Source organism: Rattus norvegicus, chromosome 13 (assembly GCF_021556685.1).
Source record: "Rattus norvegicus strain SHRSP/BbbUtx chromosome 13, alternate assembly SHRSP_T2T, whole genome shotgun sequence".
Taxonomy (NCBI): Eukaryota; Metazoa; Chordata; class Mammalia; order Rodentia; family Muridae; genus Rattus; species Rattus norvegicus.
This window is the reverse complement of record NC_141546.1, coordinates 77981532-77998090: the sequence shown is the minus strand read 5'-3', so window position 1 is coordinate 77998090 and position 16559 is coordinate 77981532. Positions and strand designations below refer to the sequence as shown.

At 38.9% G+C, this 16559-nt stretch overlaps 1 protein-coding gene across 3 annotated transcripts in view; it reads left to right on the top strand.

Annotated features, from left to right (window-relative positions):
- Nucleotides 1-15151, top strand: part of Mroh9 (maestro heat-like repeat family member 9) — a 69135-nt gene extending 53984 nt beyond the window's left edge. For all 3 annotated transcript variants that reach the window (NM_001430807.1, NM_001430808.1, NM_001430806.1), the window contains 5 exon segments: nt 5955-6107; nt 6201-6317; nt 6947-7049; nt 12791-12853; nt 14697-15151. In NM_001430807.1, coding sequence (NP_001417736.1) covers nt 5955-6107; nt 6201-6317; nt 6947-7049; nt 12791-12853; nt 14697-15025 — 765 coding nt within the window. In that variant the 3' untranslated portion in view covers nt 15026-15151.
- Nucleotides 15152-16559: the final 1408 nt, after the last annotated feature.

Sequence of the window (16559 nt, the reverse complement as noted above, 5' to 3'; positions counted from 1 at the left end):
TTTGACAGTTGAGTCAATGATTTCTATGGAATCTTCTGCTCCTGAGATTCTCTCTTCCATCTCTTGTATTCTGTTAGTGAAGCTTGTATCTACAGCTCCTTGTCTCTTCTTTTGGTTTTCTATATCCAGGGTTGTTTCCATGTGTTCTTTCTTTATTGCTTCTATTTCCATTTTTAATTCCTTCAACTGTTTGATTGTGTTTTCCTGGAATTCTTTCAGGGATTTTTGTGTCTCCTCTCTATGGGCTTTTACTTGTTTATTTATGTTTTCCTGGAATTCTTTCAGGGATTTTTGTGTCTCCTCTCTATGGGCTTCTACTTGTTTATTTATGTTTTCCTGGAATTCTTTCAGGGATTTTTGCGATTCTTTCAGGCATTTTTGCGATTCCTCTCTGTAGGCTTCTACTTGTTCTCTAAGGGAGTTCTTCATGTCTTTCTTGAAGTCCTCCAGCATCATGATCAAATATGATTTTGAAAATCGATCTTGCTTTTCTGGTGTGTTTGGATATTCCATGTTTGTTTTGATGGGAGAATTGGGCTCCGATGGTGCCATGTAGTCTTGGTTTCTGTTGCTTGGGTTCCTGCGCTTGCCTCTCGCCATCAGATTATCTCTAGTGTTACTTTGTTCTGCTATTTCTGACAGTGGCTAGACTGTCCTATAAGGCTGTGTGTCAGGAGTGCCGTAGACCTGTTTTCCTCTCTTTCAGTCAGTTATGGGGACAGAGTGTTCTGTTTTCGGGCGTGTAGTTTTTCCTCTCTACAGGTCTTCAGCTTTTCCTGTGGGCCTGTGTCTTGAGTTCACCAGGCAGCTTTCTTGCAGCAGAAAAGTTGGTCTTACCTGTGGTCCCGAGGCTCAAGTTCGCTCCTGGGGTGCTGCCCACGGGCTCTCTGCAGCGGCAGCAACCAGGAAGACCTGTGCCGCCCCTTCCGGGAGCTTCAGTGCACCAGGGTTCCAGATGGTCTTTGGCTTTTTCCTCTGGCGTCCGAGATGTGTGTGCAGGGAGCAGTCTCTTCTGGTTTCCCAGGCTTATCTGCCTCTCTGAAGGTTTAGCTCTCCCTCCCACGGGATTTGGGTGCAGAGAACTGTTTATCAGGTCTGTTTTTTTCAGGTTCTGGCGGTGTCTCAGGCAGGGGTCCTGCCGCTCCTGGGCCCTCCCCCACGGGAGCCCAGAGGCCTTATACAGTTTCCTCTTGGGCCAGGGATGTGGGCAGGGGTGAGCAGAGTTGGTGGTCTCTTCCGCTCTGCAGCCTCAGGAGTGCCCAATCAAAGGCGGTTGGGTCTCTCTCTCACCGGGTCTGGGAGCAGAGAGCTGCTGCGGGCCGGGATCCGCGGGTGTGGGACTTCCGGTAAACACAGAACGTGCCCGGTTCTACAGGAATTCTGCTTCCGTGTGTCCCAAGCTCACCAGGCAGCTTTCTTGCAGCAGAAAATTTGGTCTTACCTGTGGTCCCGAGGCTCAGGTTCGCTCGTGGGGTGCTGCCCACGGGCTCTCTGCAGCGGCAGCAACCAGGAAGCAGAAGTATGTTTATTATAATGCAAAGAGCTGCTATACTCACAGCTCCAAGTCTTGCAGAATATCACATAGGAGAGTGTCTTAGGGTTTTACTGCTGTGAACAGACACAATAACCAAGGCAACTCCATAGCAGTAACACTTAACTGAAGCTGGCTTACAGGTTCAGAGGTTCAGTCAATTATTATCAAGGCAGGAACATGGCAGCGTCCAGGTAGGCATGGTGCAAGAGGAGCTGAGAGTTCTGCATCTTCATCTGAAGGCCTCTAGAAGATTGGTTACCATGTGGTCAGGAAGAGTGTCATAAAGCCTATGCCCACACTGACACACCTACTCCAACAAGGCATTCAAGTGTGCTATTAAGGTTCTATGAGTTTTCCTCTTAGCACTGCTTTCCTTGTGTCACAAAAGTTTGAGTATGCTGTGTCTTCATTTTCATCGAATTCTAGAAAGTCTTTAATTTCTTAATTTCTTCCTTGTAACCGAGTTATCATTGAGTAGAGCATTGTTCAGTTTTCATGGCTATGTGGGCTTTCTATTGTTTTTGTTGTTATTGAAGTCTAGCCTTAGTTTGTGGTGATCTGATAGAACACATGGGATTATTTCAATCTCCTTGTATCTGTTAAGGCTTGTTTTGTAACCAATTATGTGGTCAGTTATGGAAAAGGTACCATGAGGTTCTCAGAAGAAGGTATATTCTTTGGTTTTAGGATGAAATGTTCTGTGGATATCTGTTAAATCCATTTTGGTTGATAACTTCTATTGGTTTCACAGTGTCTCTGTTTATTTTCTGTTTATTTCAATGACCCATCCACTGGTGAGAGTGGGGTGTTGAAGTCTCCCACTATTATTGTGTGAGATTAAATGTGTTTTGAGCTTTAGTAAAGATTCTTTTATCAATGTGGGTGCCCTTGCATTTGAGGCATAGATGTTCAGAATTGAGGCTTCGTCTTGGTGGATTTTTCCTTTGATGAAAATGAAGTGTCCTTCCCTGTCTTGTTTGATAGGTTTCGGTTGAAAGTTTATTTTATCGCATACTAGAATGGCAACAACAACTTGTTTCTTGGGATCATTTGCTTGGAAAACTATTTTCTAGCCTTTTATTCTGAGGAAGTATATGTCTTTGTCATTGAGGTATGTTTCTTGTATGCAGCAAAATTCTGGATCCTGCTTGAGTATCCAATTTGTTAGCTTATGTCTTTTTACTGGGAAATGAAGTCTGTTAATATTGAGAGATACTGAAGACAGATGACTGTTAGTTCCTGTTATGTTTGTTGTTGGAGGTGGTATTATGTATGTTTGATTCAATCAATATGGGTTTGTTATGAGATAATTATTTTCTTGTTTTTTCCTTTGGTGTAGAAACCCTCCTTCTATTGCAGTTTTCCTTCTAGAATCCTCTGGATTAGTAGATATATACTGCTTAAATTTGGTTTTGTCATGGGATATTTTGGTTTTGTCATGGAATATTTTGGTTTCTCCAACTATGATGATTGAGAATTTTGTAGTCTAGGCTGGCATTTGTAGTCTCGTAGAGTCTGCATGACATCTGTCCAGGACCTTCTCTCCTGAGAAGTCTGGTGTAATTCTGATAGATCTGCCTTTATATGTTACTTGGCCTTTTCCCCTTACATCTTTTAATATTATTTCTTTGTTCTGTGCATTCAGCATTTTGATTATTATATGGTGGGAGGATTTTATTTTTTGGTCCAATCTATTCAGTGTTCTGTAGTCTTCCTGCATATTTATGGCTATCTATTTCTTTAGGTTAGGGAAGTTTTTTTTTTCTATAATTTCATTGAAAATGTTTTGTGGTCCTTTGAGCTAGGAATCTTCATTTGCTTCTAGTCCTATTATTCTTAGATTTGGTCTTTTCATTGTGTCTTCAGTTTCCTGGTTAGGAGCTTTTTATTCTTTGTATTTCCTCCCATTATCTTCTATGCCTGAGATTCTCTCTTCTATCTCTAGTATTCTGTTGGTGATGCTTGCATCTATAGCTCCTGATCTCTTTTCTACATTTTCCATTTCCAGGGTTGCTTTCATTTGTGATTTCTTTATTGTTTCTATTTCCACTTTTAGGTCTTGGATCACTTTGTTTGATTTACCTGTTTGATTTGTTTTCCTGTATTTCTTTAAAGGATTTATTTGTTTTCTCTTTAAGGGCTTCTACTTGTTTTACTTTTTCCCTGTATTTCTTTCAGTGAATTATTTATATCCTCCTTAAAGGTCTCTATTATGTTCATGAGATAAGATTTTAAGTCAGCACCATGTTTTTCAGGTGTGTTGGAGTATCCAGGACTTAATGTGGTAGAGAACTATGTTCTGCTGTTGCCAAAGTATATTGGTTTCCATTGCTTATGTTCTTGCACTTGCCTCTTGCCATCTGGTTATCTCTGGGGTTAACTGAACTGGGTGTCTCTGTCTGTAGCCTGCCTCTTGTGTCCCTGGCTGTAGCAGGTCTCTTGGGAGACCTGTAGACTGTGGGGTGTTGAAAGGGGCAGACAGGCAGATCTTCCCTGGAGGATGTGTACCAGAAGGGAGACGGGGTTCAAGTCGGGGGGAGGGGTCCCACATCTTCTGGTCTCCCTTGGAGTCCCAGCTGTTGTAGTTATTTGGGTGGGTGTTTTACATGTTACCCTGAATGCTACAGTTCTCCCAGGAGACCTGCAGACTGTGGCACGTTGAGAGGAGCAGATACACCGATCTGTCCCAGTAGATGAGCAGATCAGAAAGAGCATGCCTATATGTTTGATAGAGGGTTAGTATCTAAAATATCAATAAAGAACTCAAAAATTTATTAAAAAATAAACAATTTTTAAAACGAGGTATGGGACTAAATGGAGTCCTTGAAAAATGAACAACAAATAGTTGAGAGGTTTTTTATTTTTTTTTTAATGTTTAGCATCCTTAGCCGCTCAGAAAATGCCAATGAAAACAGATAAGACTCAGAACAAAGTCTTACCAAGAATTATGCATCTGGAGACGTCTCATTTTATCCATGTCCACGTCAAAAACTGAGGCAAAGGGAGTTTAATACTCACAGGTCATATGGCTGATAAAGTAGTTGGTATATTTTAAACAAATATATTCAAGGTAAAGCTATAAATACTTTCTTAACATGAGTTGATGTAATTTTAAAATTAATTCTCCCCTCTGCGTTGCAATGGTACAACCCCAATCTGTTTCTCAACTTGGCACAAATGCTCCTTGGAAACCAAATTGTGTGCCAGGATGCAGAACTCCAACTGAGACGCAGGACCCTAGTACTGAGCACAGCTTGCCCATGTAACTCCGAGTGCTCTTACAGAATGACTCCCACCTTAGACATATTATCCTAGGTTATACTTTCTAGATGTTATTAACTACTATCTTTCTAAATTTAAGAAACCCACTTTGGTATTTTTTGTCTTATTGTCCTTCTACTTCTGAATAGAATATTCGATCTGAATCAGGTCTTTTTATTTAAAATATTTTTAATATAATATATTTTGGTCATAATTTACTTTCTCCCAACTTCTTCTACATCTTTCCCCATGCATCTACTTACCCAGCTTCTTATTCTATCTATCATCTGGCTACCTCTCTCTCTCTCTCTCTCTCTCTCTCTCTCTCTCTCTCCCTCCCTCCCTCTCTCTCTCTCTCTCTCTCTCTCTCTCTCTCTCTCTCTCTCTCTTTCTCTAAAACAAAACAAAGTGATAGAAAGCCAATAAGACAAAAAAAAACCAAAATAAAACAAAAAGACAAGAAAATATGGTGTTCATTTTATAATTCCTTTTTAAGTATAGTTTCAATATTTTATTAAAGTAACACTTTAAGATATATTAAACAAATAAAACTCTGCACATTAACAATGCACATTGTGGTGATATTGAATCAAGATAAATAATACATCTGTCACCTAGCATATGTTTGAAAGGTGAGCATCTTTATATGACCTCAGAAATTTTCATGGAAGAAATACATTATTAAGTACAGTCACAATGCCATGCATGTAATATACAAACCCTTTGCCCTGTACCACCAAGCAGTGCTCAGCCTCTGTTTCTATGAGTTCAAAAGGTGAAGCATGTAAGTAAGAGCAGGAAACAGTGTCTGTACGCCTGGCTGAGTTTACTCAGTATAGTGCTCTCCTGGTTTAGCTATATTGTTGTAGTGATAATCTTTATATTTTTATGTTTTAAATTATGTTTGTGTTCATTCATCTATTCATAGGCACCTATATCTTGATTATAGTGAATAGTGGTTGATCAAACCCTGTCATAAAATTAAGAGAAGCACTAAGAAGCCCAAACTTTACTAAAAATTATAATCATATATATACATGTGTGTTATATAAATTATATATATATATATATTGAATATATGCCAGCATTAAAGAAAGTAGCACTGATATGCTGATATGCTCAACAGAAACCCTGACCTTTTCTTGTGTGCATGTTGCAGGTTAATGGTGGCATTCAGTGCATGGCCATTCGTCACTTTGGTGAACTGCTTATGGATATGAATCAATACAACTGGATGCTGCATCATATAGTCCTAGGAAGCCTCGTGCCCTTGATCCTGTTTTTGGAGTCAAAGGAAACAAGAATTGTGAATGTAAAAACCTTGATATTGTGTCTCTTCATGTAAAGTACCACTGTGTTTTATGTAACAGCGAATCAAACGTCACTGATCTTTTCTGTCTCTCAGGCTTGTAGATATACACTGACTATCTGTACTACACAGCTGAAGTGGTCAACAGCACATCTTCTCAAAGAGGAAACTTACAATTTTGAGTCAGTGGTTCTTGATGTCTGCAACAACCTTGTAAGTGGCCCTCTGCTTTAATTGTCATCAGAGGTGTTAGCACAACCTTAAAGTTACACAAATGATGAGCGATGGCAAAAAGGAAGATCTTGTAGAAAGAATGTCAATTAAAATATAATAATACTTAAAATTACTGTAAGGGGTATCCAGTCACAGGGTAGGAACTGCTGTTTTAGATGAAAGAAAAAGAATTTCACACCCTTAACATTGACCATTCATTCTATTTTCTTCCTCCTATTTTGAGTCATGAATGTGTATAAACTTGAATAGACACCTCACATCACCAAAGGAAAAGCTGGAATTATTTGTCATGATTTCCTGAGCTGGTCCTTTGAAACATGGTATGAACGGGGGGGGGGGGGGTAAAGTGAGACTAAGAGGATGCTAACACAGATTAGAAACACAAACATGGGTTAGAAACACAACACTGGTTTCAGAATAATATCTCAAACAGACTAATCCTAGTCACCAACGAGAACCATGCAATTCATACAAAAATTCTTCATTGTAAATTGGTCTTAATTTCATACTAGTAATTAAGGAATTAAGGTCCCTTGCCTTGACACTTCTCTAGAGGAAGTGGATATGTTTTATCAAATTAAGAGTTTATTTTCCTTTTTTATTCTCAGCTTTCTTCTTATGAAGGTTACATTACAGACTTAATATCTGATACCTTAGGGTTCCTGGGGAGCTCTCGAGCCTTTCTGAAGAAAGGAGCCATTATATTAGTAGGTAAATAATTTTAATTATTCATTATTTGCCTTTGAACGTACAACATAGTATTCAATTCAGAAGTACTCATTGAAACATTTATAAATCTTTATGATTGAATTCCTGTCATGATAAATAGGATGAAGAGAGGTTAATAAGTGTAATTAACTTAGAATTCTATTTTACAACTCAAAGTATATATATATATATATATATATATATATATATATATATATCTACTGCTTAAAATCACTATCTAAAGAACAAGAATAATTTAAAACTTCATGAAAAATCATGTTTTATACAACCTGAACACCTGTAAGTACAAACTACAACAAATAAGGTCAATGATGTTTAAGAATAAAATGTATATGGGCAAGCCCAGGAAGACACTACAAAAGGAAAAGGCAACTAAAGCTTTTGACCTTGGACAGATCTGACCAACAGTAGTGGTGGTTTTGCTAATGGCGATGAAGATGAAATTAATAACCTTATAGTTTAGGATTTCCAGTTTTGGTGCAAACTGAACTGTGATGAGCATTAGGGATTCTGATTTGTGATGCTCCCAGAGAAGAAAGGGGAGGGGAGTAAGAGGGTGAGGATGGGAGACAGAAAGAAGAAGAAAAAGGAGGAGAAAGACAGAGCCAGATACCAGCACAGACAGAGCCAGATTCTATAACTTTGTTTCAAACCAATACAATCTCCTGAATAGCCTGGGGCCGTCCATCTCTGTGTTACAACTTGGAACTCTCAATAAATAACTTCTTCACAAAAGGGCAGCAATATTTTTCTGTAGAGGTAATTCAAGGGGAAATAAAGAAAAATAGAAGATATTTTCACCAAATTGATGAGACTCACAGTAAATAATTCTGCAAATCTAAAACCTCAAAATAAAGATTGAGCTTAACTACAAATATACAGGATACATCTGATGAGATAAGGTAAAGCCCATGGAAATAGGGCTTTGTAGCTCAGGGACGGGTGTGAGGAAAGACACGTAAGCATCACAGAAAAGGAAAACAACTGTAATCAGAAAATAAGGAAATCTAGAGTTAGTAGTGATAATTCAATAATCAACAAGAATGAAAGTCATTTAAGAGAGGTGAGCCAATTTCAACAAGAATGAAGGTCATACAGGAGGGATTAGTGTCCAGACTACTGTGATGCTTTAGGATATACATTGATGTGAGTGTGTGTGTGTGTGTGTGTGTGTGTGTGTGTGTGTGTGTGTGTGTGTGTGTATGCTTACAATGAAATTTAAATCTCATAAATCTTATACAACAATCCTGGTTCTATATATTAAAAGACAAACCAGTAACCCAATAGGAAATATATGAGAAGAAATTATTTGCTTATATGGGCTAAAGAAAGAAGGGAAGAAAATGATGCAGGAAGAAGCGGGAGGGAAGGGGAGAGCCAAGAAAGGAGGCAAGGTTAGGAGGAGGAGCTGAAAAAGAGAGAAAGGAAGGGGGAAGAAAAGAAGGGATGGAGGGTTGATAAAGGGAATAAAAGCAAACTTGGAAATCGATGCATAGCACATATGAAGACTACATGTGAACATTGCCAAAGAAAATGACATTTGAACAGTGAGTACAATATAAATTCTATTTTGAGAATGAAGGGATGGAGTTTAAAGTCACAATGATTTTTTAAAAACTTTATACATATATCAACAGTTTGTTTTCAAAGCCAAGACATTGATTCTCTGGTTAATATAATAAAGTCATGGCAGGAACAGTAAAGATTGTAACCCGAAGCATCCCAAGAGACAAGTAACCATGCCAGTTGTCGGCTTAGCTACTGTAATTAAAGTTTGCATGTGATGAACAAACAAAAGAAGGAACAAAAGAATATTCAGAAATAACCTCCAAATTACATGAGGATAGGCCACTTTAACTGATGAAAACACGAAATGTATGGAATATTATTTAAATGTATGGTATATCATATGGAATATATTTTTTTGCTCTGGCATTAAGCAAATTTCATGTTGTCAAATATTCAAAGAGTCAACACTAATACTGAAACCCATAATTAAAAAATACTTGAGTAACATGGAAAATGTACTTGATAATCACAGGGTAAATGAGCTTTCCATGTGAAATTCATAATATAAGCCATAGGAAAAGACTGCCAACTCTGTAAAATCAAAACATTTTTGCAATGAAAACTCTATAAAAGAGGGTGGCGATTCCCACTTCAAAGGGCCAGAAAACATCTTTAACAAAATCAGAGAAGAAAACTTCCCTAACCTAAAGAAAGAGATGGCATAAATATACAAGAAAACTACAGAACACCAAATAGATTGGACCAGAGAAGAAAATCTTCCCACCATAAAATAATCAAAACACTAAATGCACAGAACAAAGAAAGAATATTAAAAGCTGTAAGGGGAAAAGGCCAAGTAACATATAAAGGCAGACATATAAGAATTACACCACACTTCTCACCAGAGATTATGAAAGCCAGAAGATCATGGACAGATGTCATGCAGACCCTAAAAAACCACAGAAGCCAGTTCAGGATACTATACCTGGCAAAACTCTTAATCATCATACATGAAGAAACCAAAATATTCCATGACACAACCAAATTTAAACATTATCTTTCTACTAATGCAGCCCTACAGAGGATACTAGAGGAAAACTCCAACACAAGGAGGGTATCTACACCCAGGAAAACACAAGAAATTAAACATTTCTCGACAGACCCAAAAGAAAAGAAACATACACACACACACACACACACACACACACACACACACACACACACACACAATACCACCTCCAACAAGAAAAATAACAGGAACTAACAATCCTTGGTCTTTATTATCCCTCAACATCAATAAACTCAATTCCCCAATAAAAAGACACAGGATAACAGACTAGATATGCAAATAGGATCCATCATTTTGCTGCATACAAGAAATAACCTCAGTGACAAAGACAAATACTTTTACTCAGAGGAAAAGGCTGTAAAAAAGGTTTTTCAGATAAATGGTCCCCAGAAACAAGCTGTAGTCACCATTCTAATGTCCAATAAAATAGACTTTCAACCCAAAGTTATCAAATGAGATGGGGAAGGACACTTCACATTCAACAAAGGAAAATTCCACCAAGGTGAAGTCTCAATTCTAAAATCCAAATTAAAAACCATAGAAAACAATCTGGTGAAAAATATGAATAACATTAAATTTTTCCAATTAAATGTGACATTTTCACAACTTCATTTAAAGTGGAATGTAAGTTCATGATCTTAAAGCAGAAGCCATTGGTGTTCTGTTCAGGAAATCTTCCCCTGTGCCTATGTGTTCAAGGCTCTTCCCCACTTTCTCTTCTACTACATTCAGTGTATCTGGTTTTATGTGAAGGTCCTTGATCCACTTGGACTTGAGCTTTGTATAAGGAGATAAGTCAATTTGCATTCTTCTACATGCTGACCACCAGTTGAACCAACACCATTTGTTGAAAATGCTGTCTCTTTTCCATTGGATGGTTTTGGCTCCTTTGTCAAACATCAATGGGTTCATTTCTGGGTCTTCAATTCTGTTCCACTGATCTATCTGCCTGTCTCTCTACCAATACCATACAGTTTTTATGACTATTGCTCTGTAATACTGCTTGAGGTCAGGGATGGTGATTCCCCCAGAAGTTCTTTTATTGCTGAGAATAGTTTTTGCTATCCTGGGTTTTTTGTTATTCCAAATGAATTTGCAAATTGCTTTTAATAACTCTATGAAGAATTGAGTTGGAATTTTGATGGCGATTACATTGAATCTGTAAATCGCTTTCAGTAAGATGGCCATTTTTACTATATTTATCCTGCCAATCCATGAGCATAGGAGATCTTTCCATCTTTGAGGTCTTCTCAAATGTCTTCTCCAAGATCTTTCTTCAGAGACTTGAAGTTCTTGTCGGACAAATCTTCACTTGCTTGGTTAGAGCCGCACTGAGGTATTTTATGTTATTTGTGACTATTGTGAAGAGTGTTTTTTCCCTAATTTATTTCCCAGCCTGTTTTGAGTAGAGAAAAGCTACTGATTTGTTTGAGTTAATTTTATATCCACCCACTTTCCTGAAGTTATTTATCAGGTTTAGGAATTCTCTGGTGGAATTTTTGGGGTCATTTAGGTATACTATCATATCATCTGCAAATAGTGATATTTTTACTTCTTTCTTTCCAATTTGTATCCCCCATCACTTACCCTCTCCCTCAGATCTACTCCTCCTCCTTTCCCTTCAGCAAAGGGCAGGCCTTGTTGCTTCAGTCTTTGCGAGCCCTTGTATAAGCTCTGGTTAGTTGACTCTGTGGGCCATTTTATTCATATGTCCTTGACCCCTCAGGCTGTTACAACCCTCTTTCATCCTCCTCTGTGGGATTACCTGAGCTCCACCTAGTGTTTTGCTGTGAGTCTCTATGTCTGCTCCCATCAACTGATGGATGAAGCTTCTCTGATGATGATTATGCTAGGCTCTGGACTACCTAGGAATCATTTGGTTTACTTTTTCTGGTCATATTTGGTTCTATGTAAAGTCTCTGGGCTATCCAGACACTGGTTCCTGGCCTACCAGGCAGTGCTAGTCATGGGCTTCCTCTTATGGCATGGGCCTCAAGTTGAATCTCATTGGTTGTCCATACCCACAAGTTCTCTGCCACCTTAACCCTTGCACATCTTGCAGGCAGGACAAATTGTAGGGGAAGGTTTGGTGGCTGGGCTGGTGTCCCAGTCCCTCCACTGGAAGCCTTGCCTATTTACAAAAGATGAACAGTTCAGGTTCTGTATCCCCAGTACTAGGAGTAACCCTCTTTAGGGTAACCCTCACAGATTTCTAGGGGTTTACATTGCACTAGGTTTCTATCTTGCCCTGAAATGCACCCCCCAACCAGTGCCAGTCATTTCTCCCAGTACTCTCTCCCTTCCAACTCCAACCTGATCCCACCTGTTCTAATCCCCATCATCCCCCAGGCAACCAACAAAAGCTACTCTCTTTCCTGTTTCCCAAGGAGATCCATGCAACCTCACTGAGTCATCACTTAGTCGTTCTGGCTCTGTGGGATTGTAGCCTAGTTACTTTGCAGCTAATGTCCACTTATAATTAAGTACATAACCACGTTCAGCTGGGTTACCTTACTCAGGATTATTTTTTTCAAGTTCCATCCAAATTTTATAGTGTTAACTTTTTTGACACCTGAGTAATACTCCATTGTGTGTCACTTTTTAAATCTCAGAGCATCACTGTCTGTTGCTCTGAATAAAGTTGGTTATTGCATAAGATTTTGGTCCTCAGCTCCATTCTCTCAAATCCCACCATCAACTAGAGCAGTCGATAATAAATAATATATAAACAAAATGAGCCAATGGCCAGGCTGTTTAAAGAAATCTCTACTCTGCATGTAACAATGGAAATGCATGTGTTATTGCAACAGGAAAGAACATGCATACATTTCACAAAGCTATGCTGAATGAAGATAACAGAGCCCCAAATGCATTCTGTGTGAAGGAACATACACATTTGTGTACAAATATGAAGGAACTTGCAAAAGGCTTGTGGAATGCTTGCAGGGCATGCACCCACACGATAGCTAAGGTGTGCTCACACTCTGTAGTCATTCTTTATATACATATTTTAATTTTCATTAAATAATAATTGTTTGAAATCACTAAAATACAGTTTAAGGAAACCCTGAGATCTAGCGAAATAACAAGAGAAATATACTTGATAGTTTATTTTGGTCTAACTTTGCTTATATCTTACATACAGGATATTTGGGGAAATCAGGAGAACATTTACTACTCAGAGATGAAATTGACATTATGATTGAGGGTAAGATTGGAGTTTTTGTATATAAATCCAAATAAATTCACTACTTTGGTTCTAGTTAATTAAGAGTTCTATATAGGGCTGGGGATTTAGCTCAGTGGTAGAGCGCTTACCTAGGAAGCGCAAGGCCCTGGGTTCGGTCCCCAGCTCCGAAAAAAAGAACCAAAAAAAAAAAGAGTTCTATATAAGGCTTATAAGAGAGGGACTAGGTTAAGGGTCATTTTATATATATTTTCTCTCTCTCTATCTCTCTGTCTCTGTTTCAGTCTCCAAATTTATGCCATTTATTGTCTGATCTAATGATCATGCTAGAACCTTGAGAAGTTACTGAAATGTCAAGAGTCATTCACTTACATATCCTGTAATTTTTTTCCTGTAATAACACCATGTAGTTGTTAGGTCACTCTAGTAAATAAAGTAGGCTCATCTCTCGTGGATTTTAGATTCTAGTGGATACTAACATACATTGAACTCAGAGGGAAGAGGAAGAGAAGAATAATGTTATTGCTTCAAATGGCTTAGATCCTGGGCATGGTTCTCTCTTAGCATCTCTCTACTGCCTTATTAGAAAATAGTGGGAAACTAGAGAGATGATTGATCACCAGTTGGAAGCGCTTGTTCTTGCAGAGCACCAAAGTTCAACTACCAACACCAACATAGTAGCTCAAAACCATCCACAACACCATTTCCAGGGAACCCAACACCCTATTTTGGCCTCCTAGGGCACCAGGCACACATGTGCTACATTTATATACACTCAAGCAAACCATTCGTAGACACAAAATAAATAAATCCAGAACAAAAAAAATAAAGAAAATAGCAGGGTATCTTTCTGGTTGTCTCTTCCTCCTCCTCTTCCTCCTCTTCCTCCCCTTTCCTCCTCCTCCTTCTCTCTCTTGTCTCTCTCTCTCTCTCTCTCTCTCTCTCTCTCTATATATATATATATATATATATAAATATAGATATAGATAGATAGAGATATAGATAGGTATAGATATAGATATAGATATAGATAGATAGATAGATAGATAGATAGATAGATAGATAGATAGGTAGATAGATAGATAATCTGAAAACTACCATTATTCAGAGAAATTTCCATAACACTGCTGGAAGTTCATGAGCTCCCACTAACTTTCACATTATACTCATGCAGTCTCCTCCCTTGTCAGTGTCTCCCACCCCGTTCAGTTGCTACATTGTTTCCACTTGACATCATTATCTCTCCTGCATCCATTCAGTCACTCAATCATTCAACACTTCTCACCACCTGCTCAATGCTGAGCACTGTACTTCTCCTTAATTCTTCTTCAGATCTTTGTCTTTTTCCTTTTATCTTATCCTCTTCTTTTCAAAAAGCATCCCTCTTCATTCTATTTCCTTTATCGAAACGATAAAATAATATTGCTCACCCTGTATTCCCAGAAGGATCATTACAAATTCAAGGCTGTTTAACATGTGTATTTTCATTCCAATGATTATAACATGACCTCCTATAGTGGAATACATGTGCTATTTTATTGTATGATAACCTTAATTTTAATCAGTTTCCTATTAATTAATAATCACTTAGACTCATTCCAATGTTTTACATGATTATCACAATACAATATACATGAGTCTTTCCTTACAATACTGAGAACACTTTGCACATATGTTTGCCATAAATTTTGTAACTATTTTTATCTTTATTTTATAGTTAATATTAGTCAAGTAAAGATCAGGATAGGGAAGAGTTACAGGGGAAGAATACAGAGGAAAGTAGCTTGCTAAACTGTGACTGCTTAGACTTAATGTTGCTTGAAGTCATCTAGACGTTGAACTAAAGATCCCTCTGCTGTTACAGTTATTGAGCGGTTGACCCGGGAGGAAGACCCTCTGATCAAGGAGTTGGTAGAAAAAACCCGTAAACTTTTTAAGGAAATGGCCAATCGAATGGCCTCTTCGACCGTCAAACAAACCTTCCGAAAATGGGCTAAGATGTTCCGTACCAAAAAGCTGAAGCTTATTTATGATGCGGCCAATATGATATCCCCCAAAGAGGGCAATACAGAAAGCATTAAAGAAGATAATCTGATAAGGCCCAATTTGGAAAACTCTAAAGAGCTACATAGAGTCATTAATGAAGACAAACTAGTGAAGCCCAATGTGAAGAAATCTGGATATTTTCCTTAAACAGAAGCACTTGTCCCTTGCTTTTTAATAACCTCAGTCTGTGCTTAAATTCTTTTCTGAGGAATATTAAAAGTTATCACTAATCCTTTTAATTTTCTATTAAAATATATAAATCTGAACATTCTACCACCTGTCTGGCAATGAGCAAAGCCCTAAATCATACAACACTGGTAAAGCTGATGTGTACTTTTATGTGTACTTTTATGATGTGTACTTTCTTAGTCAAAGTGGGTGGGCACTGCTGCTGTCTTGTCCTAATATCCTGATTGAAAATATCTCTCAGTACCCTGTCCCCAGTGCTCCATCTTCCTAGTCACAACACTGCCTCCTCTCCACCAAAGACAACCAGGCAAGACCCTGCCCCAAGCCCCTGCCTTCCAAGTCCCCTTAAAGCACACCCAGTAGCCTTAAACTGCACCCCACACCTGGACACTACCTGAAGCACAAGAAAATGACCTTAAACATAATCTCTTCTTTTCTCATTAATTTGTTTACTTATTCACTCACTTTACAATTCAATTTCAGCTCCCCTCACCTACCAATGCCCTCCTTACATGGCCCCTCTTCCTATCCCCTTCCCTTCACCTCTGAGAAGGGGGATGTCCCTCCAGGGAGGCAACCCACCCTGGTACCTGAAGTCACTGCCTGAGTAGATAATCCTTTCCCACTGAGGACAGAGAAGACAGCTCAGTTAGGGGAGCAGGATCTACAGGCAGGCAACAAAGTCAGGGTAAGTCTCCACTACAGCTGATGGGGACCTGCATGAAGACCAAACTTCATATCTGCTACATATGTGTGGATGACCTAGGCCCAGCCCTTGTATGCTCTTTGGTTGGTGGTTCAGTCTCAGAGAGCTCCCATGGGCCCAGGTTAGTTGACTCTGTTGGTTTTCTGGAGTTTTCATCCTCTCCAGGTTCCCCAATTCTTCCCCCCAGTTCTTCCATAGGATTTCCTGAGTTCTGTCTAATGTTTGTCTGTGGATCTCTGCCTGGTTTGGTCAGCTGATGAGTGGAGCCTCTCAGAGAAGTTATTCTCCTGTCTCTGAGTTCAGAATGACAGATATAAATATAACCTGAGGCTCCAAGGTAGTTGAAGGAGGAAGGCAAGCTACAATATAGATCTTCTGAAGACATCAGAGCACATTCTCTCCCACCTGCGGCCAATCGGTAGAGATTTCTACTGCACTCATTTATATTCATTTCACCCACAGCATCTGTGTATCCAGTAACAGATGTAGCTGTCAACAGTGTCTTCACATGTTGCTTCCATGACAGGCTCTGACCAATAATGAGGCATCAGGGTCTCACAGTGTGACCCTGTGAATCTACTACTTGTGTAGACACAGTGAGCGTTGCTTCCTCCATCCACACATAGACCTCCATGGAGACATGGCTGACTGGCACATTCACCAAAGCTGATTTCACAGTGGTCTCCAAGGAACCCAGGTGCATAATCACAGAAGTGAACCCCAAGAGCATCCCGATGCGTGGCACTGTATAGACATGGCTGGGACTCATTTTCATCCATTTTTAAC